General features: G+C 40.4%; 1 protein-coding gene across 10 annotated transcripts in view; it reads left to right on the top strand.

The window, feature by feature from the left end:
- DOCK10 (dedicator of cytokinesis 10) overlaps positions 1–27,669 on the top strand; it is a 276,033-nt gene that overhangs the window by 113,606 nt on the left and 134,758 nt on the right. For all 10 annotated transcript variants that reach the window (XM_047773650.1, XM_047773649.1, XM_047773646.1 and 7 more), the window contains exons 2-3: positions 1,879–1,998; positions 15,436–15,525. In XM_047773650.1, the coding sequence (XP_047629606.1) occupies positions 1,879–1,998; positions 15,436–15,525 (210 nt within the window). The remainder of the gene's footprint in view (positions 1–1,878; positions 1,999–15,435; positions 15,526–27,669) is intronic.

The raw sequence follows: 27,669 nt of genomic DNA, 5'->3' as shown, positions 1-27,669 counted from the left end.
TAAGGATCCGGCGTTGCTGTGAGCTGTGGTGTAGGCTGGTTTCTACAGTTCCGATTGGACCCCTAGCCTGGGAACCTCCATATGCTGCTGGAGCAGCCGAAGAAATAGCAAAAAAAGACAAAAAAAAAAATTACCCATCATGCAGCAGTGTCTCTGTATCTTCTACTTCAAAATATTGAACAATCCCCAGCTTTCACTAAGCAGATTATGATGGGCAACTAGATTTTGTCTTTTCTCCAAATATTACATGGAGTCCTCTACTTTTATTTGCAAAATCTAGCAATCTTACTTGAAGGGCCCTTCCACAGAGAGTATTCACCTTTCAGGGTCCTCAGTTTACTTATATATCTGTAAAATGGGGTTTGTTTTGTTTTGTTTTAATGCATAAAGTGCATGAAAAGCCTTGTTGTTGGCCTGCTGTGTTACACTTTGCTCTGTTTTGTTTTTTATATTTGGAAAAAATGTTGCTACTCAAGGAGCCCATTAGCAATTATTAAAATGTCAGTAAAAGTTTCTGGAGCTTTACCAGCAGAGATCTTTCAAAAAAGGCCTTAGAAAGCAGAGCTAAATCTATGTGCCTTGCAGGGTGGGGAGGGGCAGGCTTGGTAGGAAAGTCTCTGTTGATGTTATTGACATGAACAAGAAAAAAAAAAATTCTTTTTCCATTTAGGAGATCTCTTTAACGTGCAGATTTTTTTTTTTTTTTTTTTGTCTTTGTAGAGCCGCACGGGAAGCAAATGGAGGTTCCCAGGTTAGGGCTCAAATTGGAGCTGCAGCAGCTGGCCTACACCACAGCCACAGCAACACAGGATCCAAGCCACGTCTTCGACCAACAGCACAGCTCACAACAACGCCAGATCCCTAATCCATTGAGCGAGGCCAGGGATCAAGCCAGCGTCCTCATGGACGCTGGTCAGATTCGTTTCCACTGAGCCATGACAGGAACTCCATAGCATGCAGATTTCATGGTGACCACTCCACTTCCAGGAGCCCCAGATGATCCAAAGAACTATCCTTTTTTATTGAGGATGCACGGATGCTTCTTCCAAGGGCTAAGGGAATTCAGATTGCATCTTCAATTTTTTGTTTTGTAATATTTCATTCTTTACATTGGGCTCCATCTTTTACACTTTGTGTGAGTGCAGTTTGGAGTAAAGATACCAACCATAAAATGAAACACCCACCCTCTCCCACTGGCATTTATTTTGGGAAGTGCCTTTCCTCTTGGCTTCCGCACTTTAATGTGGTATGATTATCTGGCTATTTTCTCACACCCTTCTCCATTTTCACCACACTGTGTCTGTAAGCATTGTGTTGTTCGATTCTTGGAGAGAATCATCCTGCTTCTGTCTATAGCAGCAAAGAGGCTTAGAGCCAAGCAATTAATCCTGACACAGGATCCATGTATCAGTGACAACTAAGACAGTCTGTGATACTTTGATGCCTAGTGGGGAGCCAAAGTTTTGAAATAGACCCAAGCAGACCTCACAGGGATGTATCTAATTCATCAGATATGATGACCAGCATCAGAATATTCTAGCAAGTAAGCAGAAGGCTTGTATTGGCATTGCCAAAGATCAAGTTGACATCACCATCTACTCTACAGATGTGACAGGGCTGAACAGCGTGGGTACTGGGGCTCGGGGCCAACAGCTTGAGTTACCTAGAAGACATCAGGTATTTCAAGATCTTCGCATATAATTTCAGATCTGGAATTAATCGTTATGTGGCTTTGCCCCAAAGGCCTGGAATTTCCATGACTCCCTTGAAAGGACTGCACAATGTCAAAGCCTTGGTGATTCTAAGAAATGAAATCCAACCAGATGTCGAGAAGACTCTTTGTGTTGGTGGTTAATATGATCTTTTCTTTGTTGACAGCAAGAAAAGCCCAGGCTTCTCGAGCCTTTGGATTATGAAACTGTCATTGAAGAACTTGAAAAGACCCATCAGAATGATCCCCTTCGAGATCTCCTGTTCTTCCCCAGAGACGACTTTTCAGTAAGTATTGTTTTCTTGTTTGTTTGTTGATTTTGTTTTTGTTTTGCTTTTTACATCCGTGGCATATGGAGGTTTCCAGGCCAGGGGTTGAATCAGAGCTGCAGCTACAGGCCTATACCACAGCCAGGGCAACACTGGATCCAAGCCACATCTACAGCAATGCTGAATCCTTAACCCACTGAGTGAGGCCAGGGATCGAACCTGCATCCTCATGGAGACAACATCAGGCCCTTAACCCACTGAGCCACAATGAGAACTCCAAGTATTGTCTTTCTGAGCCATCTAAGTTCAGGAGGATGCCACAGGGTGATAGAAGATCCTCCCAAATCGGGGTGCTGTCTTCTCTTATAGATTTGGGGAACTCAGCCCTCTTCCCATGGACACCCTCCATCATAGTGGTTATGGTGTAAATTCATGTCCAGCAATAGAAAGTGCCCAAGGGCCCTCTAAAATTGGAAGATTGGAGACAAAATGATAGAGTGGCCACTTGGGATGGGAGGGACATGAGGCACTGCTTGGCCCCAGGTGGTACTTGCAACCCTGCCAATATCTGGGCTTTTAACCACTTACCTGGCCTTACAGAGCATTTCATCGCTTTGGGCCCTTGTAACTGAAAGCTTCCTAGCAACTGAGACCAACCCATGGTGGAGGCAAGAATCTTTTGCCACAAAAGAGGCAGTTCTTAAAAATCACCCATAATCTTGGTTGTCCTTAATACAGAAACATTGAGCCTAGGGCAAGGAAAGGGAGGCAGGTGCATCCTCATGGAAAGTTGTCATCTGAGATCTGTCCCCTTTAGGACAATGATCCCTGGCACACAGAACACTCAGAGGTAGTGGAGGGAATGAATAAAAAGAGAGTTGGTTTTGGAGACAAGCACAATAAAGTTATGCGTGATGGGCCCCTGCGTGTCCCAGCCTTCCATGTGTGGTCATCTGAAACTTGTTTAAATCATTAGTGAATATCTACGTGAACAGAGAGTCTCAATGGGCAAATGGTAACTTTTCCTGTTTTTTTTTTCCCCAAGAGAAAGGTAGTCTCAGATGTCACAAACATGACTATTCTTGAAGCAGATGAAAGGCAGTGAGTGCCAAGGTAACCTTGTGAAATAGCCATTGTCTTTGGAAATCTCTGTCTAGTGGCCAGGACCCCAGGGCTTACACTTCCTAAAACAACCTCAGACTTCCATTTCTCGTCTTATCTTTGGGGAAGATCTGGCTTCTGGCTTCTAGAGCCTCAATTTTTTTTTTTTTTTTTTTGCCATTCTTCATGGGTTTATAAAAAAGAAGTATATGGAAGTCAACAATTTTCTGTTCTAAGTTCAGAGAATGCTGGAGAAAGGGGATAGATTCGTAGGTAGGAAAAAAGAAACTCTTCCAGATTTCTTAGCATTTTAAGTAGCTCTCACTTTAGCGTTTGACACACTTAAAGAGAGGTTTATCTCAGGCAGAAATCTCATTTCTGTGGTCAGCCAGGGCATGGACCTGAGCTGCAGGCACAAAGTTGAACCACATTTTACTCTTTAATTTCACATCCTCATTTTCTTTCAGACCAAAGGTAAACCTTGACTAGTAGCCTCTTTCTGTCAAGCAGAACAAAAAAATCTTGACAGTTGAAGCACCTTTACCTCTAGCTGTTATTCAGACTTATGTCAAAAAAGACTCCAAATTCCCCCAGTTCAAGAAGAAAGTGGGAGTTCCCTGGTGGCTCATGTCACTACTGTGGCATGGGTTTGATTCCTGACCTGGGAACTTCTGCATGCCAGGGGCATGGCCCAAAAACACCCCCAAAATCCAAAAGCTTACAGCTAATATGGAATATGAATAAAATATGGTTTTTGTTTTTATTTTTTTTTTAAAAAGAGAAGCATTCCCAACATAGCTCAGTGGTTAACGAACCAGACTAGGATCCATGACGATGCTGGCTCGATCCCTGGCCTTGCTCAGTGGGTCAAGGATCCAGCATTGCTGTGACCTGTGGTGTAGGTCACACACGAGACTCAGATCTGGCGTTGCTATGGCTGTGGTGTAGGCCGGCAGCTGTAGCTCCAATTTGACCTCTAGCCTAGGAACTTCCAAATGCCATGGGTGCGGCCCTAAAATGAAAAAAAAAAAAAAGAAGAAGAAGAAGAAGAGAGGCTTGTAGATGGGATGTAATGTTTGCAGTGAATTTGAATTCACTTTTTGGCATCTTTCCACACTCATTTAAGTTAAGGCTGGTCTGATTACTCTATGTCCTTTTCCATCCTTAATGGTATAGACAGAGTGTATAATCACAACTTTCTTATTTTCCCCACTGAATCCTTTTATCTTGCTTGCCTAAAAACCCTTCTGTGGCCACGCCCACTGCCTTCAAAATGAAGGACGAACAGTGTAACATTTCCCAAGGGCTTCTCCAAGATCTGGTTCTTGCTCATTTCTCAAGGCCATAGTCTTCTTTTTCCATCCAACCCCGCTGCACCCTGTCCTACACAGTCACCCTCATTTCCAGCTGGAGTGAAAGAAGTCTGGGCATCCCTGCTATACAGTACAAACACCTTCATTTGGGTTGGGGTGGGATTCTTCTTCCTCCATGTGGAATAAAGCCCATCCTTAAATGCCCTCTTGCCATTAGCTGCTCCATCCACAGCCTGCATTGCTTTCAGGGATCTTGCCCACACACAACAAGTCTTCTCTTCATCTGGCCAGGGTATCATTTCCCAGGCTCATCCTGGGTGAGGATTCTCTGGGATGTGTGTGCATTGCCCCACTCACCCAATGGGAAGTAGTGATGGAATGGCCACTTCAATCCCAAAGCATCTCAGGATCGAAGGAGGGGGTGCAGCCCTATCCTCCCTCCAAATACCCTTAGTCCTGTTGTGCCCTACAGCTTGAAGAATCCAGCTTACTTCTGTGTTTCCACGTTACCAAGCACCCACACTTGCAGCAGACATGATTCATTACTAGGTTTGTTTAATCAATATTTATTCTGCACCCACGAAGGGCTGAATATAGAACAGCATTTCCTAGACAAGTGAGATTGACAAGAGAAGCAAAAACCCTGTGTTTAAGGAGCATATGCCCTAATATGGATGAAAACTAGAGTTGATTAAGGATGCTTATGGTTAAGAAATAATCAAAAACAGAGACTTCTTCTGGTCCTGAATATCCCTTAAAGGAGGATTATCTTTTACCAAGGCAGTGTTCCATTCACTGTGCTGGCCCAAGCCATCGTCATATTTGTTGCCTGGATCCCCAGGAGTGGCCTTTGCCTGGTCTTCCTTCCTCCTTCTTTGCTTTGCTTTGATTTATTCAAAGGAAGCTTTGGGGGAGTTCCCATTGTTGCTCAATGGGTTAAGAACCCAACATAGTCTCTGGGAGGATGCAGGTTCTATCCTTGGCCTCAATCACTGGGTTAAGGATCTGGCATTGCCACAAGCTGCCTATATGTTGCAGATGCGTCTCTGATCCATTGTTGATGTGGCTGTGGTGTAGGTTGGCAGCTATAGCTCCAATTCAAACCCTAACATGGGAACTTCCATATGCTGCAGGTGCAGCCATAAAAAGAAAAGAAAAGAAACTTTTGGGAACACAAAGTGGATAGTGCCATGCCTCTGGCTAAATTTTTCCAGTCGTTTCCCATTGCCTTATGGTCAAATACAGCTCCTCACCTGGCTCCTGATCATCTCCGAGCCCTCATCTCCTCGCCCTGTTTCCCTTGGTCACCATACGGATCCCTAGCAGTCTTTGAGTTCCTTGAGCTTGCCACACCCACCCATTCAGTAGGCTTTCCACCCCCTGCTTAGCTGGTTCCTGTCTTTCATTCATGATTCAGTTCAAGTGCTTCCTCTTCAAAGAACCATCCCTGATTTCCAGCCCACATTTTCCCACCCCTGTTACTCTATCACATCCCCCTGTGTTCCCCTCTTTGTAACACTAATCACTACCTAGAAGGATCTTGGGTTGCTTTTTCAGTGCTGCCACATGTCTCTCGCCATCGGAGAATAGTCTCAAGCAGAATGGGGCGTATCTCTGTCTTGATCTTAGCCAGGACCACCCCTACCCTCTCTCCCCACCCCAACAACTAAAGCAGCACTTGGCAGCAGGCAGATGGAAAATCAATATTTATTTCGTGATTCTTCTTTCAGACATGTGTAGGTTATTATTTTGGAGTAAGACTTTGAGTGCCTTTAGAAACCCAAAAGGCCATTCTGAAATGAAATTGGAGAATAAAGAGAATGAAGTCAGTGGTTTTGCTTGAGGAGGAGGGAAGCAGTCATGAATATGATGCTTTCCTCTTTGATTCAACTTAACACCTTAAAAAAAACCAGTTCGTGATCCTCTTCCCCAGGGGCATATTCCGTGTGGTACAGAGTGCCTGGTTCAGAGCTGCTTGTAGCATCATGTACTCACTACTTGCTTTCTGTTACTAGGCAAGGGAGAAATCAGTTCATCTCTGTGTTTTAAGCACCCAGCCCAACATCTGTCTCAAGGGCATTCAATAAAGACTGTTGAACTTTGAATGAAAACCATCTTCTTCCAGGTTAAGGAATGGAAGTAGAAGCTTTTTGCTCTGTCTTGGCAACTCCAGGTTGGAACTCTTCCTCTGATGTATGGGTTCTGGGAGCAGAGAGTGTGATCTTCTGTACTCCTTACGTCATAATGATTCACTGAAAAATAAGCCACCTAGATGCATTTATTAACTCATTCATTTCAAAAACATCTACACCTTCAAGAATTGAATGTGCTACTTTTGTTTTTCTCATCTTTCTTTTTGGAGCTGGTAGTAATAGAAACTGAAGACCAAAAAATAAAGAACTTAGTCACCAAATTGGGGCTTTGCAAAATAGGCAAGGAGAGTGAGGCAGGAAAAACCAGAGCTAAAGAACAGTTTCAGGAAAACACTGAATCATATCGTCGAGTGATTCAGTTGAAGGAGAGACTGATACAAAACAGCAGAACAAAAAAGTGAGAAAGCCAGAAATGAGTTTCTTGCTAATTGAAAAAGACAGAAAGCCTGAAGTCGCTTCATTTCTGGGAGATGTAAAACCTTAAAGAAGAAAGTTCGGAGGTCTGAAAGCAAAACTGATGTCTTGGGAAGGCCCCCCGCTCCCTTGTATTTCCATGCTGTCCACACCAGTCAAACTGCTCTATTTCTGCTTGGTTTTCTGGCCCACCTTCTGTGAGCTACACTGTATACAGAGGGACACGACCATGAGCGAGATTCAGTGCTTCTGCTTGAGAGAGTAGACGTTCAACGCCGGTCAGTGGCATTTTCAAAGTCAAAGGTCTGTGTCGAACACGTGAAAGAGCCTGCGAGTTACATAATCTCAAATCCCTTCTTCATATCACTGGTTCTGAATTAGTCTCAGGCCTCTCCAGTGCATCAGGCAGTTTTCATGGCTTATTATCAAGACTTGGTGAATTGTGACTTCTTAACATTTTTCTTTCATAGAATGTTTTTAGTTATAAAAAGCAACTGGTATGTGGGGACTTCCAGCCTCAACCACGTGGGTCATTTTGTGAAAGGAAACAGAAAGACTTTAATATCCTTTAAATGGAAAAGCAGAAAGGCCATGAGTGTTTATTTCTTCTTCTTGTATCTCTTACTGAGATACAGCCTAACATTTTATAGGAATGTCAACCTCTTTTTTATCCTTGGCTTCTGAGCCTGAAAAGCAGACTTTAAATGGCTCATGGTGTTCATGCAGGAACACTGTGATTGCAATTTAAAAGCTAAGTAACAGTCTTTGTCAAAGCACGTTATTCTAAGTTGTAATATTCCTCTCATTTACAAGCTAATGATGCTGAACTTTGAAAAGGCTCTTGTTTAAGAATATAGAGTAACTGGAGATCCCGTCGTGGCGCAACAGAAACGAATCTGACTGGGAACTGTGAGGTTGTGGGTTCCATCCCTGGCCTCACTCAGTGGGTTAAGGATCTTGCATTGCCATGATCTGTGGGACAGGTCACAGACTCGGCTCGGATCTGGCATTGCTGTGGCTGTGGTATAGGCCGGCAGCTACAGCTCTGATTAGGCCCCTAGCCTGGAAACTGGAAACCTGTGTATGCTATGGGTGTGGCCCTCATAAAGACAAAAAAGGACAAAAAAAAAAAAGAATATAGAGTAAGTGTACGAACAGAAATCAAACATAAGCAACTTGACTTTTGCTATTATAGTTTCTGTTTAAATAGTATGTGCTGGACCAGCTGCTTCTTAGAAAAATAAGATGCACAACTTGGGGTAAATATTAACTCCCTAAATCAGGTGCCATTGTATTATTGTAGAGGAGGGATTCTTGAGAGAATATTTCAATTCAGTAAGGATATGTGGAGGCTGCTCTGGACTTGATTGTCCTATTTACATATGTCCACGTAAAGATTTCTTCATGAATATTCATAGCAGCATTATTCACAATCCAAGGTGGAAACAACCCAAATAGTCATCAACTGAAGGGTGGATAAACAAAGTGTGGTATATCTATACACTGGAATATTATTCAGCCATAAAAAGGAGTGAAGTACTGATACATGTTACAACATGGATGAACCTTGAAAACATTATGCTAAGTGAAAGAAGCCAGTCCAAAAAAAGTACCCATGAGGGAATTCCCGACATGGCTCAGCAGTAAGAAACCCTACGAGTATCTGTGAGGACGTAGGCTCCATCCCTGGCCTAGCTCAGTGGGTTAAGGATTTTGGCATTGCCGTGAGTTGTGGTGGCTCAGATCCCAAGTTGCTATGGCTGTGGCATAGGACAGCAGCAATAGCTCCAATTCAACCCCTAGCCTTGGAACCTCCATATTCTGTGGGTGCGGCCCTAAAAAAAAATAGTTTCCATGATATGAGTCCATCTACATGAAGTGTTCACAATAGGCAAATCTATAGAGACAGAAAGCTGGTTAGAGTTGCCTATGGGCTGGGGAGAATGGAGAAAGGGAAGTAACTTCTACTGGATGTGGGGTGTCTTTGGGGGTAATGAAAATGTTCTAAAAGTAAATAGTGATGATGGTTGCATAATCCTATGCATAAACTTAAAACCACTGAATTTATACTTTAAAAGTGTGAATGTGATAGCATGTCAGTTGTATCTTAATAATAGTGCTGGGTTTTTTGTTTTTGTTTGTTTTTAAGGATTACTCTAGGCATTAAGATGGGGTGATGTAGGTGGTCAGAGATGGGATACAAAAAAAATCATAAGAAAGCAGGTCTGCATTCAAGTCCTTCATTCTTTAAAAGGAATAACAAAATATACCAAAGAAGCAATAAAGAACATGGCAAAACATTTCATTTACTCTTCTATTTTATTCCCAAGCCAGATTTAATGTGCCTTGCTTACATGCAAAACACACATATAAAATGACTAGCTGAATTAATCATTTGCAGAGCTTTGGAGTCTAGAGTCTTCTATAGTTAAGCTGCAGACTTCATGGGTAATTCAGGCAGTAAATGATATAATTCAGAGACAAGAAGAAGGAGGCTGGATGAATTAGAGAGAATTTTCAAAAGGAGCTGACACCACTGCCAAATCTGAGATTAGGAAAGAGCAAGGAAAGAAAGGGATTTTCTGAGAGGCAGAGGAGACTGGGTAACCAAGGCATGTTCAGGAAGGAGCCTAGCACAGAAGAAGGAATGTGAGCAGACATATGGAAAGATGCCGTGGCGGGTTGGCTGTGGTGGGTTGGCTTATTTCTTAGGCCTGTTGCTCCTCAAGGGGGCCATGTCTGCAGGCCTCACACGGAGCAGGCTTCTTCCCTGTGCCTCCTTGGAAAGAAAACTCAGACCACAGCCTCTGAGTCCTTGCCAAAGGGAGGCCCTGGTGTAATAAGTATCTTTATATTGTTGGAGCCCTGGAAAATGAAGCACATGAAAAAAAGTGAAGTGACTTGCTCAGTGTTTTGCTGTCCAAGCATAAACACCTTTGAACTAAGTCTCCAAAGTCCCCTGATTATATACGTAAATACTACAAAGCATGGGTCGCCATGTTTGACTTGGCCAGAAGATGACAGCAGTCCAATTATGGGCAACAGCTCAGTATTTGTGCACTTCCCATACTGTTTAACTTCAGCAAAACAAGGACAACCTTTAGGTATGTGCTTTCCCATACGTAAAGCACAAGGAAATGTATTAATGAGAAATTCTCACATATTTAAAAAAAACAAAATCATAGTATTCCTCTGAAAGGGGTAAAAAATGTAGTATAAGTGTCTGCTCTACGAGGAGAAAAGGCAACATCAGTATCTTAATTTGAGAACTTTAGGTGAAGATCCCTTTCAAACCCATGCTTACATTGGAATTGACTGTGAAGTGTTGGTTAATTGTCCCTATTGTGTGCCTTGTTGGCTTCTCCAGCTCAGACTGATGGGTTCCTCTGAACACCATCATTTCAGTCTGCTTTTTTGAGCAGCTGGGTTCTACAATACTGTCACAGGGAGCTTAGCTCAGCTCCAAGATAGGAAAAGCAGCTTCTTTCTTAGACTTTGACAGTGGCCTTTGGCCAATTGAGAAATGGCCCCTGTGTGCTTAGAATGAAATCTCCTGTAGTCATTTAAACCAGCAGAATGGTGGCTATAAAAAGCCACAAAGACTCTCCACGGCAGAGTGGAAGGAACCAGAAAGTGACAGGGCTGTAGTGCAAGGTATCTGTATATCATGGACCCAAAACTATAAACAGAGGCCTGCATGCCTCATTTCATAAAAAAAAAAAGATAGTTCTTATTTCCAAATTCCTAACCTCTGGACAATAGGCCCCTTATAATTCTCTATTATCAAAAGAGGAGCTCGGCTGAGTTCCAGTGCAGTCTCGGATCCGTTTCATGCTGTTGAACTATACTAAGTGTCGACCAGAGGGTGTATAAAGGAGAACAGGAAGTCTGTGTGGCCAAGGCAATTTGTAGTGGTCTGAAAGTACCTAGTTCTCAGAAAAGCAATTCTTGGTAACCATATTAATACTCTTAACCAATATGACTTGATGTATTTTTCTTCTTTTTTGACCAATTTATTTTTGCTTCAACAGAAATCAAAAATGAGAAGGATGGGTATGGGATTGAGAAGCAGAGACTATTATGTATAAGATACATGAGCTGCAAGGACATAGAGTACAACACAGCCAGGATGTGGTAGTCGCTCTGTTAAACATTGTGACTCTCTGTGTTGTATACCTGTCACTTATGTAAATTGTACATCAGCTATACGTCAGTTAAACCTGGGGGGAAAGGGTATCAAAAATGAGTAGAAGCCCTACAAGTCTCCAAGTGGAAATTGTATGGAGGCCCTCTGCTTTTTCAGGCAAATTCTCCAGGACTACAACAAGCTATAACTGAGGTCCATAGCATGTTATAGGTGTCCATTATACAGGCATTCCTTTTCTTGTATTTATGTGCTCTGTGTAAGGTATTAGGTAGGCAGTGACCCCATGCATGTGGTAGAATACTGTTTGGGATTTATCACATGGTTATAGGAGGGTGACTCAGCCTCAGCTGCCTTGTTTAGTAAAGAATCAACATCATTTCCTAATTAGAAGGCATCAGTCATCACACATGCATTGTCCATATGATTGTCCCCATGATGCATTTTTATTACCCCAATGTGAATGGATTTGGAATGTCATACATGGAATATGAGTATTAGCCTATGTATTTGGGGCCCTAATCTTTATGCTATGACATCATAAATCCAAGTAGCCATGTGATTATTATTACTGGAAACCTGAGCCCACCTTCCAGAAACTTACCATTAAGATTAAAAAAAAAAAAAAAACTTAAACCAGTTCCGCATTCATTCTATTGTATTATACCACAGAGCACTGATCTTAGTGGGACAGTAGATTTATGGTCTAATTAAACAGGAAACTAAAATTTGGGCCACTTTACTCTCCATCAGACTTTGAGTATTTTAGGGCACCTCTTACTTTTTCAAGGCAAGAAATCACTAAGAAACTAGCAGATAATGAAAAAAAAAGAATCATTTGCCTTTTATATAAAATTATTATGAAATAATGACTGAACTATAGACAATCTTTTGAATTACAGGGGAAAATTCTTAATCTTGACAGTCAAATACATTATGTAATACTCCCTGGAAATCAGTGAAGTTACACTGTGTATCTGCAAATTATGTGTCCAACCAGGAAATCAGTTATTCCTAGATTGCTGAAATACAGCAGTAGGAGTTCCTGTCACGGCTCAGCAGAAATGAATCTGACTAGCATCCATGAGGATGTGGGATTGATCCCGGGCCTCGTTCAGTGGGTTAAGGATCTGGTGTTGCCACGAGCTATGGTGTAGGTTGCAGACGTGGCTTGAATCTGGAGTGGCTGTGGCCGTGGCTTAGGCCGGCAGCTATAGCTCTGATTCTACCCCTGGCCTGGGAACCTCCATATGTCACATGTTGGCCCTAAAAGGACAGAAAAAATTTTTAAAAATGAAATACAGCAGTAATCCTTAAAGCTCCATTTAGGCATGATTTTAATCTTCTACTCCAGACTTTCAATAGAGTTTATTTGCTGTTTATCTTCTAACAGAAAGAATAACATAAAAGGAGCAACTTGAAAGAGAAAATTCAAAAGGAATCCAACACATAAAATCTAAGTACTGATAAACCCTAAGTTGGCCCCCTCATAACTTCACATGGAAGGCCATGGCTCCCTGTGTGAGTATCTATACTTGGCTTGAATCCAAAGCCACAGCCTCTAGCACTTCCAAATTCTGTTTACACAACTACAGTCAAATCCTGGGGCAAATGCACTAACCGAGGGCCTACATGTCTGTGGTTCAAGATAAGTATTTATCTTTGCCATATGATGTATCTTTAATATAGTTTTCTAATTATTTTTTATTCTCTGATCATATTATACTTACATGACATTCTTCCTCTTTCATGGTATCCAAGCCCCATCTCCCCTATATGCACATACATGCATGCACACCCACACACACAGACACACACCAAACCACTCACACATGCTCACACCACACACACACACACACACAATCAAACACAGCATACCTTTATGCCTCATCACACACTCACACACCAAACCACTCACACATGCTCACACCACACACACACAATCAAACACAGCATCCCTTTATGCTTAATCACACACTCACACACCAGGCACATACTCACCCTCTACGCACATTCACACAGACACATTCATACACTACACACAATCACAAATATTTACACGGGCACATAGAACACACACCACATGCATACTCGAACACACTCAGGCAGAACACAAGTATGCACACACACACACTCACTCAACACATTCAAGAAGAAAGTATTTGAGCACCCAACCAGGCACTGAAGTCATAGCAGAAAACAAAACAGACCAATTTATTTCCCATGAGGAACTTATATCAAGAGGAGTTATCATACTAAGTGAAGTTAGACAGTGGAAGACAGACATCGTATGATATCAGTTAATATATGTAATCTTCAAAAAGGAAACAAATGAACTTATTTGCAGAACAGAAACAGACTCACAGACTTTGAAAAACTTACGGTTACCAAAGGGGACAGCTGTGGGGAAGGAGGGTCTGGGGGTTTCGGATTGGCACATGCACACTGAGGTATATGGAATGATTGGCTAATGGAGACCTGCTGTATAGCACAGGGAATTCTACCCAATATTCTTTGATAATCTCTATGGGAAAAGAATCTAAAAGGGCATGGATATGTTTACATGTATAACTGATTTACTTTGTTGTACAGCAGAAATTATCGCAACAGTATAAAGCAACTATACTTCAATGACACTTTTAAAAAATGAAAAAAAAAGTGAAGAAAAAAAGGGAGTTAAAGAAACTAGGAGTCCAGGATTGGCTCGAAGACTAAATTCTCTGGACACCTCTCCTTCCCTCTTCTCCAGAAGTAAAGATGGGTTTTGAGATCCTCATTTTTGCTTTAATAATTAGTCTAGAAAAATTTCCCTTCATCTAGAAAAGTTCAAATGAAACTTACTTTGTTCTTTAGAAATGCCTACACATCATTCGTGGGTTTAGGGATGTATAAAATAAAAGATCCCAACTATTATACCAAGTATGTTAACAGTGTTATCATCTCAGCATCCTTGTAATCACCATGAGAACAGACTAAAGGAAGCTGGTGGCTGGGTGATGGAAAGTTACTGTTACGGCATCCTGTAAGATATCTACAGAGGAAACAATCTAAGATTCTGTTTTAAATGTTTTATTTTAAGAGATTCTTTATGCTTTTTAGTTAATGTATATTCGTGTCATAAAAAGTTGTTTATCGAGCACTGAACTTGAAAATCTTTCATTTATTTCAATGAAAATAAAGACACTGAAAACATGACTTATTTTCCTCAAGGTCCAGATTTTCCAAACTACCCTCTCTTCTCTCCCACCCTAATTGTGGCTACATACACGCGCACACACACACACACACACACGCACACAGCTTCTAAAAGGCGCTAAATTTATTCTGTGTATATTCAAGAGATTATTTACAGTAAGATTAAAATAATGCTGTTTTTATGTTTTCTTTTTCATTTCAGATGTATTTTAGCATCAACAGCAAAAAAGATACCAATATAAATAAACTAGTTAAAATATATAGATGCCCCAATTTTTGCTTTCTGCAGGGAAGGAAACAGTTTAAAATTATGAGCTCCGAAGATAAAACAATAATTGTAATATTGTAATCCTGTCATACACTGGGGATATATTCCGCCACTGGCAGTGGGTGCCTGAAACTGCAGATAATACCAAACTCTACACATACCATGCTTTTTCCTATACACATTTACGTATGATGAAGTTTGTAAATGAGGCACAGTAAAAGATGAACAGCAATAACTGATAATAAAATAGAGCAAGCATAACGAGACACTGTGATGGAAGTTATGTGAATGTGGTCTCTTTCTCAAAATACCTTATTATACTGTGCTTACCCTTCTTCCTGTGATGATGTGAGATGATAAAATGCCTATGTGATGAGATGAAGTGAGGTGATTGACATAGTGACATAGCCTTGACCTTCTGACCGCACGTCAGAATGAGGGTCATCTGCTTTGGATGGTTCTGGGTCACTGAGCCCTGCGTCTGTGGATGAGAGTGGATGGTGGGGGCGACTGGAGTGGAATGGCTCGAGATTGCATCACACTCCCTGCAGCAGCACACAATTTCAAACTTATGAATTATTTATTTCTGGAAGTAAGTTTCCATTTCCTGTTTGCGGACGCTGGTTAACCATGGATCACTGAAACTGCAGATAAAAGGGGACTAGCTGTAATGCTAGTGGTGGTCATCAAAGGAGGTTCAGATCTTCCCTCCTAGAGATTAAATTTGTAAGATCGATGGGACTTTCTCTGTCTTCTCTTATCCTTAAATGCTGAGATCTAATAAACTTGCGTATTGTGCCTTTGGTATAGGGTCTGCTCAGAGCTTTTAAGCTGTAAGGCTTAACTTCTTTTCCTTGTTCCTCCCAGACCACCACAGTCCCTTGGGACATCCGAACATTGTACTCAACAGTACCTGAAGACGCAGAGCACAAAGCAGAAAACTTACTGGTGAAAGAGGTAAATGAGATGCTTCCAATCCTTTACGAAGCTTTGCCCTCTGCCATGTACCATTAGTGTAAGCTGTCCTTTTCAGTAGAGAACACCAGATCCTGTGGTTAGTTAATATTTTCCAAACTGTATCACCTGTTATGTCCTGTGAATTGTGTTTCCTTAACTGGTGACCATTTTGGAATTTTTTTTTAAAAAAATTGTTTTTTCATAAGTTAGAATCCCCACACTGAGAAATAGGTGAGTGTTCGTAACAAAAAGATTTGATTTGATTTTAATTGTTTGGAGTGAATTGTAGAAAAGGCCATACTACGTGAGAAGTTTGGATAACAGAGTTTCTATTTTAAGAGAGAGAGTTCTTTCAGGTCTTAACTATGGATATAGTTAATGGTAAGACCATGTGGACTGCTTAAAGGGCCTGATAAAAGTCTGTTGGTGTTGTAGCTACTTATATTCACTTGGTGTAGGAGTGGCCTATAAAACTGATGCTTCTTCTTCTAACCTGATGACGGGCTGCTTTGGAGTAGGGATGGGACCAGCACTTAATAGATACTTATTTAGCCGATGTTTATTAAATGAGCAAATGGAAAAACAATGGAAAAAAATGTTTTTCCTTAGCATAAAATGCAATGATACCATTTAGCCCAGCACAGGTCAAATTAAAAGTAGTGGAGTCCAAATCCTGAGAAAGTATCCCAATGAGAACTTAATTGCAGCCACATATAGTAGCAGAATCCTTTGTCAACTCAAAATCATGTTTGTATGAATATGAAATAGCCTTAGGAGTGTACATTTTAATCCTCATCTGATTAATCGTACATATTTTATGTTGGACCATTCAATCCAGATCATCTTTGCCATCAATATGCCTTTTTTCCCCCAATTCCATCATTTCATCTTTATTTCCCAAACTTCATGTTGATTTACAACACCTCCTAAAAAGATTGAAAAAAAAGGGGAGTTCCCATTGTGGCTCCATGGTAACGAACCCAACTAGGATCCATGAGGACTCGGGTTCAATCCCTGGCCTTGCTCAGTGGGTTAAGGATCTGGTATTGCCGTGAGATGTGGTATAGGTCACAGACTCTTGGATCTTATGTGGCTGTGGCTGTGGTATAGGCTGGAAGCTACAGCTTTGATTAAACCCCTGGCCTGGGAACTTCCATATGCCAAGGGTGTGGCCCTAAAATGCAAAAAAAAAAAAGCAAAAATTGCAAATTCAGATAACATCAGGATGTATGAGTATACTGTTTTCACATTTACTGTCAAATATGATGTCAGTACCATAATATTTGTTTACAGTCACCTTAGAGGAAGTTTTAGTATCTAGTAAGCCATCAGTGTTTAAAAAAAAAAAAAAAGAGTTGGCAAATCATTTTCTACATAAGTAAATCAGAATCACTGAGATTAGATCTACAAAAGTCCTGCAGTAAATATGTGGAAACTTAGATAGGATTTGAAATGTTTATGATATTGAATTCCAAACAGGAAATTACCTCTTTTTATGAGTTCTTTACTAAAATATTGCTCTTTCTTTGTAAAACCTTTAACTTTGTTGTTAAATTTGTTTCCATGTAATTTTATAATTTTTTTGCAAATGCAAGTGGACTTTTTAAAACCCATTTCATTTTCTTACTGTTCATTGCTGAGACTTTTAAGAAGTTATTTATTTTGGGGAGTTTGTTGTGGCTGAGTAGTAATGAACCCAAATAGTATCCACAGATGCAGGTTTGATCCTTGGCCTCGTTCAGTGGGTTAAGTATCTGGCGTTGCTGTGAGCGCTGGTGCAGGTTGCAGACGCAGCTTGCATTCTTCATTGGTATGGCTGTGGCGCAGGCTGGCATCTGAAGCTCAGATTCAACACCTAGCCTTGAACTTCCGTATGCCACACATGCAGCCCTAAAAAGCTTACTAAACTTTCTGATCTTAATGGTTGTTTAAAAATTCTTAGTTGTGCAGTCACATCAACTGCAAACAATTAAAATTTTTTCTAATAAATATATTTTTTGACTTTTGTCTTATTATCTAATATCTCTAAAACAATATTGAATAATAATGCTACTGTCAGTTATGCTACTGTTATTTTTGATTTGGTGTTTTATGACAATCTCAGGTAAAAAGGAAATGTCTTAGAAGGGTCCGTCTTGGTGTTTATCATCTCTAAGAAGGGTCTTTCTTGGTCTCCAAGGTGCTTATAAAGACTGGCTACCCTATGTTATGAAAGCATATTCAGCCTATTGACATAGTAGCTTTTCTGCTTGAATTTAGCACTATAATAGAATTAATAGTTGTCCTGTGGATACTTTCTTATGTTCCCAGTATAAACTTTTTTTTCACATTGTAATATTACCTTAGTCCTTTACTACATTAGAATTGCTTTTTTTTTTAATGTTTCATATTTATATTCATGAATGAAATTTGGCTCTAGTTTTCTTTTTTTTTTCCTTTGTTATTAGAGAAATGTAAGCTTTAAAAAATAGAGACATTCTCCATCTTTTCCTGTCTTCTGAAATTAAAAAAAAATAAGCCAGGAAAATGAAACAGAGTATCTAGAAACAGATCCAAGTGCACATGGTTACTTAATAAATGGTAAATACGGCATTTCTCAGGGAAGGGTAGGACAGTTCAACAAATACCACTTGGCTATCCATTTTGGACAAAAATAAGTTTAAGGCTCTATCTCATATTACACATAAAAATTAATTCCAGATGAATTTTAAGCGTCTTAATTTTAAAAACAGAAGATATAAAAACATAGGAAACCATTTTTAAGTGGAAAGTTATGGAAAATGGACTCAACAAATAAAAGTGTTAAATTCGTTCCAATGAATGGTACCATAAATAAAGCCAAAAGAAAATAAGTGAACTTATTTGCAACTCTTATCTTTGGCTTCATACCCCCTGCCAACACAAACATTCCTAATACTCAAAATTTTACAAAAATAATATGAAAAAGCTAAATAACCCAAGAAAATAGGAGGAAAAGGGAGGAGCAGACAGTTCAAAAGGGGGAAATACAGCTGACCAAAGAGGCGTATAAAATTGCCAAGCCGTATTTGTAATCATAGAAACGCAAATTAAAACAAAAACGATGATGGAGTTCCCTGGTGGCTCAGCAGGTTAAGGATCTGGTGTTGTCACTGCTGTGGCTCAGGTTGCTGTTGCAACATGGGTTGGATCCCAGGCCACAGAACTTCCACATGGTGTGGGTGCAGTCAAATAAATAAATAAAACAAAAATGACATATAATATCTGAATGAAGAAAAATTTTAAGTTGAGTATCTTTTAGTGATATTAAGAATATAGGGAAATAAACACCATCACACAGTGTTTATTTTTTGCTTTTGCTTTTTAGGGCCATACCCAGGGCATATGGAACTTTCTAGGCTAGGACTTGAATTGGAGCTGCAGCTGCCAGCCTATGCCACGGCCACAGCAGTGCAGGATCAGAGCCGTGTCTGTGACCTACACCACAGATCACCACAATGCCAGATCCCTGACCCACTCGTTGAGTGAGGCCAGGGATCAAATCCACATCCTCAAAGATACTAGTGGATTAGTTTCTGCTGCCCCACAACAGGAACTCCCTCACCCCGTGTTTTGTAATTCTCACATGTCTATAACCTTTTGAGCTATCCAAATGCATCTGTTAAGCTATGCATATAAATAGGCAACATACCACTAGAAAAAACAAACACTAGAGCCTAAAATTATAATTACAAGCATGAGTATTGCAGCAGCAATTTGTAGTATAAATTGACAAGGTGGGGTTGGATATATGTTAGCACATCTATAGTTCACAATAGTAAATAGCTGATAAAAATTACACATATTTGTATAACTTGAATGCCCATGATATGCTGTGAAGAGGACAAAGTTGCAGAACACACAATATATCATTGGAGATAATAAAAAAAAAATGTGAATGTGTAAATATGCTATATAAGCCTAGAAAAAGTATTTTAAAATGTACATCAAACTCATAACATTGGTTACCTCACAAGCTTGGGATTATAGGGAAGAGAGAGAGAGACTGATTTTCAATTTATATTTTCTGTATTTTTGTGGTATTACAAATGAATTTTTGTAATTAAAAATATTTTTTTAAAAATTACTTAGAATAAATCTTAAAATGCTGCCAGAATTGGAAACAACATGTTTATTTTCTAAAATTGTCTCCAAAAGTTAAAATACAACTTTATTCTTAAGTCATTAGGTAGTCACCTTAGCAATGTCATCAGATTCTTTATTATTATTATTATTATTATTATTATTATTATTATTATTATTATTTGATAGTGAAAATATCATATGGAGAAATCAAAATCCCACATGTGTTTTGCTTTATGGTTCTATCTGCTGGACTTGCCTGTCCATCATAGGAACCAATTAAGTTCATCAGTCCTTTCTTAATCATTTGCAATATAACGTAACTTGTAATATAATATAGTGTTATTTGAATAGATTTATAAACTCTTCCATGATTTAGAGACGTTCCTTTCTTGGTCCTCGCCCCTCTTTCTGGGTGTGTAGGGTATTTGTGTATTCCAGATTCTGCAGTCTCTTTTAGAATGTGGAAAATTGCTGTCACATAAATCAGGGGTTCTTAATGCTTCCCTGCGGGTCTTTTGATCCTGAGGCTTTCAAGACCTTGAACTTGGTTGCCAGCCTGCTTCAGCTTTTGCTTCTTAACACCTGCTCATTTTATTGCCTGCTGTGCCTTTGGGCTAGGGCCACCCAGCTCAAAGACCAAATTCTAGGACCCAATCAGAAACCACACCCCCAACCTCTGGGGGTGGATCCAACTGAGATGTCAAGTTTAGCTGCCTTCCCAGGGAAAGGGTGGTCTGAAACGTAGGTCAGTGCAATACTGGAGACTTCTGTGTGTATTTCCGAGTTCTCAGAGGTCTTTAGTTTTGTTTGTACTTTCATGAGCTGCTGCACCACAACTTCAAAGGGCCAGATTGGTCCCTTTATTTCTATAGTTCTCTGAGAATGTCCACTCAGCCGAGAACTAGTTGGCCACAAAGTATGACTTTGTCTTGCTATTTCATCCTGGGAAAAAAACCTTACCTTTACCTCAGTTCCTCTATTAATTTCCTTTCAACAACTGGCTGCTAGAATTATTCCTCCATTTCTCACGTCCACCCTCTGCTTCTCATTTCTCCTAAGAACTGTTCCAAGGAGAAGTCAAGTATAATGCTGTCTACCATAGTTGCCAGGTATCTGTGAAACTTTGATGTTGTTAAGTCTCAGGATAGAACATCCATCTTGGCAATGAGAATGGATCTTCTTAGCATGTTTTTCACACTGGTGTGGATCTAAAGTAGGGAAGGAAGGGAGGAAGGAAGGGAGGAAGGAAGGAAGGAAGGAAGGAAGGAAGGAAGGAAGGAAGGAAGGAAGGAAGGAAGGAAAAGAAAGAAAGAGAAAGAAAAGAAAGATAAAATGAAGGAAAAAGATGAGGAAAAGAAGGGAAGAAACTATTTTATCCCCTTCTAATTTTTCTGTCTCACTAGACATGAAAACCCTGTGGAAATTCCTATGGTTGTACTTGGCTTTAAGGACGGAGATAAAGAGAAGTGTGTGCCTTAGGATAGAAAGAAAAGAAACCCAATTACAAATATCACATGATGATAATGGAACATAAATAGTCGAGCCTGGAAGATAGTAGGTAAAAAGGGGTCACCAGAGAGCTGGGTTAAGACTGAGAAATGACCCCAGAGAATTATGCTGGCAAAAAGTCTTGACCTCAATAGCTAATAGCAGCTTATCTTTATTGACTGCTCGCTCTGTGCCAGATACGCTTCTTGCCCTTTACTTGCATTAATGATAAACGTACATTTCATTGTTATCTCTATCATCACCTTTTATTTTTTTATTTTTATGTTTTGCTTTTTTTTTAGGGCCACACCTGTGGGATATGGAAGTTCCCAGGATAAGGGTCAAATCGGAGCTGTAACCACCAGCCTATGCCGCAGCCATAGAAATGCCAGATTCTTTAACCCACCGAGGGAGGCCAGGGATTGAACCCGAGTCCTCTTGGATACTAGTCGGGTTTGTCACCACTGAGCCACAATGGGAACTCCCACCATTATCACCTTTAATGAGGAGGAAAACTTGCGGCAAAAAATTAAGGCACATGTCCAGCATCTCATAACTGGGAGTAGACAGGTCCAGCATCCCAACCCAGGCCACTTAGCCCCTGCCCTCTTAACCATGATGCCTGTCTGTGCTTTGCTACAGCTGCTCTGTGGAAGGAACACTTCTCTCAGTCTTTGCCTGAACCACCCCCACTGTAGCTTGGTAACCCTGATGCCTGTAGTTAGTGACCACATGTTGAGGAACATGGGCTGAATTTTTTTTTTTTTTAAAATAGCTTCACACATTTTTTATTTATTTATTTATTTATTTATTTTTGCTTTTTGTCTTTTCAGGGCCACACCCGTGGCACATGGGAGTTCCCAGGCTAGGGGTCCAATCGGAGCTGTAGCCGCCAGCCTACACCACAGCCACAGCAACGCAGGATGGGACCACGTCTGCGACCTACACCACAGCTCATGGCAACGCCAGATCCTTAACCCACTGAGATCAAACCTGCGACCTCATGGTTCCTAGTCGGATTTGTTTCCACTGCACCATGACGGGAACTCCATTGGCTGAATTTTTGAAACCAGAGTAAGTCAGCATTGAAATGAATTCATTTAATTTGTAGGGTTTAGTAGAAACAAGCGTTTGCCTTCCAGCAGCTTCTGCGCTGCACTAAGCAACCTTTTTGGTCCACCCTGGGCTAAATTGCCCTGTGTTTCTCCAGGGTGGCAGGGACAAACACCCTGGTTGCTAGGCAACAAACTGGCATGAATGTCATTTAAACACATCCAGTTCAATACTGATTTTGAATTCTCCCTCTTAGCTCTACTTTGACAACTCTGAGCCTGTTATGAAAGGCACTGGGCATTCTTTTCTTTTTTAAAATTCTTGAGTGACTTGGTGTTTTTAATGGAAACTTAAAGGAACAGTCTCTCCCTTTCCTGTTTTATCTGTTATTAATTCTCTTCCGAGTCTATTAAACGGAAGGTTAAATATTCCTCACACAAGACAGGTGTATTTCACATCCACTAAAGCACTTCACAGTTATGTTAAATTAACACAGGTCAGAGTTCAGCAACGACCTACATGTATATACAGAGAAAGCATTCTGTGTTATAAGTGTTACTACCTCATGTTACAGCCTACAAAGAAGGTTCTGAATGATTAAATAACTTGCTCAAATTCACCCAGAGCCAGAGTTAGGGCCCTGATCTCTCTAACTCCATGCTCTTTCCCTTTAAAAAGGACCTTTAAACCATGCACTTAATAGCCTGACCTAATGGAGACATTTCCACTGTTCACAAGGAACTATGTCCTTCATTTCGACAAACATGTAACTTTTCTGCCTTAGTTTCTCCATCTTTAATGGAGTTATTAATAATCCCAATTCTGCGTTTCTAGAAATAAATAGGCCAGTGGTATGAAAACACTTGGAAAATAACAACTGGGAAGCGGTGTTTTATCTGATCCTCACAAATGGCTTAAAAATCAACATCTATAACCATTAAAAAAAAAAAATCAAACACGTCCGTGATGAAACAAGCACCACTTCCTCCTGCTGAGGGGTCAGGGGAGCAATTAAAGGGATCTATAAATAGGATGCAGACTTCTTAAGCAAAACTTCTATAGAGACGTTTTCATTTTAATATATGCAAAACTCTAATTAAAACTAAGCCCTTGGTTTGGTCTCTCTTAACAAGGAAGATGAGAGAGCAGAGAGTTGAAAATAATGCAGTGTCCAACAGGGAGCAAGGGTCTAGGGACCACTTCAGATGAATGGCTGAGAGAAATACTAAGTACTGAAGTAGCAAGTCACTCTGCCAACAAAGCCCTCTGCAATGTCTAGAAACCAGCCTGCAGCAGGAGTAGAATATGATGAAGTGAGGATTAAGTCATGAATTCAAAAATCAAAATCTCACTTTGGTCAAGACATAAATCACAAGAGAACTTAAAAGTTGTGGAAACATTAAAAGAATGGAAGCAGAGTTCCCATCATGGCTCAGCAGAAATGAACTTGACTAGTAACCATGAGGACACAGGTTCGATCCCTGGCCCTGCTCTTCAGGCGTTGCTGTGAACTGTGGTGTAGGTTGCAGACGCAGCTTGGGTCTGGTGTTGCTGTGGCTGTAGTGTAGGCTGGCAGCTGCAGCTCTGATTCAACCCCTAGCCTGGGAGCCTCCATATGAGCATGTGGGGCCCTAAAAAGACCAAAAAAAAAAAAAAGAATGGAAGCAAAGTATCTAAACCTCCATCTATGTCTAACTATTCATGTGTGCGCACACACAAGCATATGGTTATGTATCATCCTCACTGAGAAAGTACTGGGTTATTGAGGCAAGGAAACGTTCATATTTTAAGCAGGGTTTCCAGACCAGAAATAGTTGCATTCTCAAGCAAAGAAAAAATAATCAAAAATGGGACCCAAGACTGAATGGGGGAAATCAAATCAAATTCAAAGAAGGAAGAATAAAAGTTGTTGATATCTTTAGGCTTCCATAGAAAATTCACACTAAAAACCAGGAGAAAAAAAAAATGGTTGAGATCACGGCAGACCCCAATTTCATACAGGCACAGAGTGTTCTGCAGAAAGCCAGAGCTGTAGGATTTTCATAGGTCAAACACACACACACACAGTCTTTAACTAGCTAATATCCATTGAGACTGCCTTAGAAGGGAATGTGTCGTGAAATATTTCCCAAACATATTTGACCGTGGAGAAATTCTGTTTACCCCCAAATATCTTAAGCAACATCTTTGATAAATGCTGATGTAAACCTGACAGAAGGAAATCATCAGGAAGTAGGGGCACAATTCAGCTCAAGTAAAACAGAATCACCTGTTAGGTGAACCCTGACATGCATTTCATTATAGCAGATGGTGATGAGGAGAAAGGGAGCATTTAAGCTTCCAAAAGATCAAATAAGTTGTTTCTTTTTATGGCCACATCCCTTCTTAATTCTTATCATTAGGGCCAAAAGTGTTTGTCTTTGTCCAGAGTAAACCTCTTACAATACTAAGACACAATCCCAGATAGCACACAGTGATGGTAGTTCTATATGAACGTATCCTCATCCAGCAAATTAGAAATAGAAACAAGGTTAATTTCATAGTTGGAAATAAATAATAATGATCATAAAAATCATCGTTATCATAATGATCTGAACTTTTTCATCCCTTTAGATTTCTCCTCTCGACGCCCTACGTAATTACCAGATTATTTTTTCTCATGTCCTAGAGATAAATGCAAATTCAGTGACTTAAATAAGCTGCTCCTTTAAATATACACAGAAACTATGATTCCCAATCCAGTTGTGTGGAGTTAATTTCTCTGTCTTTACAAAGGGTTAAATTCTTTACCAGTAAAGTTCCTCTCTTACTGATTTGTATTGTTACTATGGCTCACATACGAAGCATATGCAATAAAAGGGCTTGTCCACTGCATGAAAGATCGGACTTGGGTTTATTATTCACCATTTTTCATTTACTAAGCTGATACCCATTGTATGTAACACAGTCCAGGAGCTCACCACCAGGCAGGAAAACGCAGACCTGTGATCAGATTTTTGCGATGCAATTAACAAGAACCCCTGGAGTATTATTGTAACAAGAGAAACAAGGTCAGGTTCACACGTTAGAAAAAAATAACTACAGGCAGACCACAGAATGGATTGGTGGGCCTGGAAGGATAAGTAAGACTGAAGAGAAGATGGACAGATAGGAAACTACTTATTTTTAGAGCCCAGCTGGTTAAAGACCTGTACTAACATATGGCAGGGTGATTATGGTGACACTAAAAAGCTATTAAGGAGATAGAATTGACAGACGTTGGTGACTGAAAAGAAAGCAAAGGAGAGGAGGAATGCATTGGCAATGACTCCCACCTTTCTGGCTTGAACTATTGGCTAGAGAGTTGTGCCAGTAATTTAAATAAGGTGCCCAGAAGAAAGTGTGGATGGCTCAAGCTGAGAGGGATGAAGGAAATAAGATAATCTCACAGGCTGACATGCAGAGACGAGGTCCAAAGAGTGTACTTACATAGGTCTCAGCACAGGAGGAAGAGGGGGGCGCTGGCTTAGGATGTGAAAGGTGAAGCTTTGAGCCTGGAAGAGTTTGCCCAAGAGTGCCACAAGGCAGGTGCCTGAGTGACGCTTCCACCCAAGGGGCTGGCCAAGAGGGCCCCACCTAGGAAATGGAGATGGAGTGACAGAAAGGTAGGAAGAAAATAAGGAGAAACAGATTTCACAGAATCAAAGAACTGTCAATATCAAGAGTGAGCTATTGTGGGTTCCCATTGTAGCTCAGCAGGTTAAGAACCCAACATAGTGTCCTTGGGGATGTGGGTTCGATCCCTGGCCTCGCTCAGTGGGTTAAGGATCCAACATTACCACATGCTGCAACACAGGTTGCAGATGTGGCTCAGATCCTGCATTGTTGCAGCTGTGGTATAGGCCAGCAGCTGCAGCTCCAGTTCGACCGCAGCCCTGGAGCTTCCATATGCCAAAGGTGCAGCCATAAAAAAGAAAAAAAAAAAAAAAGAAAAAAGAGTGAACCAGTGACAAAAAATGCCAAAGACATGTCAAGATTGGGCAACTCACTGGACTAGGTAATTCGGGGTCACTGGTCATTCTTTAACAGGACTGCTTCAGAAGCTGTGACACCGTCTGATGATGGTACATTGTTGCCCCTTTACCTAGAAAGTGCTCTGAAGGTAAACCCAGTGAAAATATTGAAACTCTTCAGACAGAATACCCTATGCATTCCAAAGCTAAGAATAGTTCAGTAGACTGTTAAATTATACACCAAAATATTGCTGTATTATTAAGTAAATTTTTTTTCAAACAATATGACCAAATGCATATAATATTGGAAATGAGATTTCTTCCTCTTCTTCCTCTTCCACCATTTGGACTCAGACAAGTGTCATCCAATTAACTCAAGAGAAAAATGTAAATATTCAAAGTAGACGCTGCATCACATTGAGAAATTAAAGAGAATTTAAGCAATGTGGGGCCTAGACATTTCAAAGACGGTGATGGGGAGAGGGAGATTGGCTGTAATTTCAAATGCCCCATTTTGTAAACTGGCAGCCACATAACTAAATAGAATGAAATGTATCTTGTCTGAAGAAAACACAGGGTCGTTCATTTTTTACTTGTATGGTTAAAATAATTTTATACGCTCGAAACTTAATTTTGAACTGCATATTGTATACAGTGATAAGGAAACCATTCTTAAACCAAAATGCCTTTGGACTTTATACAAATTGTTTGAATCTCATATGTAAAAAGATGTGCAAACTTATCCAGAAATAAGAATGAGTCTTTCAAAAAATGATTCTGGGCACTTTTTGCAGGGCATATATAAATAAATTAAGTAAAAATGAATGCTGTTTTCTGATTCTCAATCACTGGGCAGCAAATGAGTGATTCTAATGCATTCATTAACTTTAGACCAGGGCACAGTAAGCATGGTTTTCATTAATCTAGAACCAACTCCTCTGTGGTGATATCAGGGGTACATGCATAAGTTATTGTTTTTTAAATGATTTTTATTTCCATTATAGCTGGTTTACAGCATTCTCTCAGTTTCCTACAGTACAACAAAGAGACCCAGTCTCACATACATGTATGCATACCTTTCTCACCTTATCCTCCAATTACTGGAAGACATTGGGAGAAATTCAACTATAAAAATCTCCCCAAATTAAAAAAAAAATCATAATCCCATCCCATAAAATTAGTGCAAATAAAAAGTTTGTTTTTCCCCCTTAAGAATAGGGCTCTTGGAGTTCCCATCGTGGCTCAGTGGTTAATGAATCCAACTAGGAACCATGAGGTTGCGGGTTCGATCTCTGGTCTCACTCAGTGGGTTAAGGATCTGGTGTTGCCATGAGCCATAGTGTAGGTTACAGACATGGCTCAGATCCCGAGTTTCTGTGGCTCTGGTGAAGGCCAGCAGCTACAGCTCCGATCGGACCCCTAGCCTGGGAACCTCCATATGCCGCAAGTGCGGCCTTAGAAAATATACAAAAAAAAAAAAAAAAAAGAATAGGGCTCTTAATTCATT

The sequence above is a fragment of the Phacochoerus africanus genome, chromosome 3 (genome assembly GCF_016906955.1).
Source record: "Phacochoerus africanus isolate WHEZ1 chromosome 3, ROS_Pafr_v1, whole genome shotgun sequence".
Taxonomy (NCBI): domain Eukaryota; kingdom Metazoa; phylum Chordata; class Mammalia; order Artiodactyla; family Suidae; genus Phacochoerus; species Phacochoerus africanus.
Note: the sequence above shows the minus strand (reverse complement) of the source record. Positions and strands in the feature narration are given on the sequence as shown.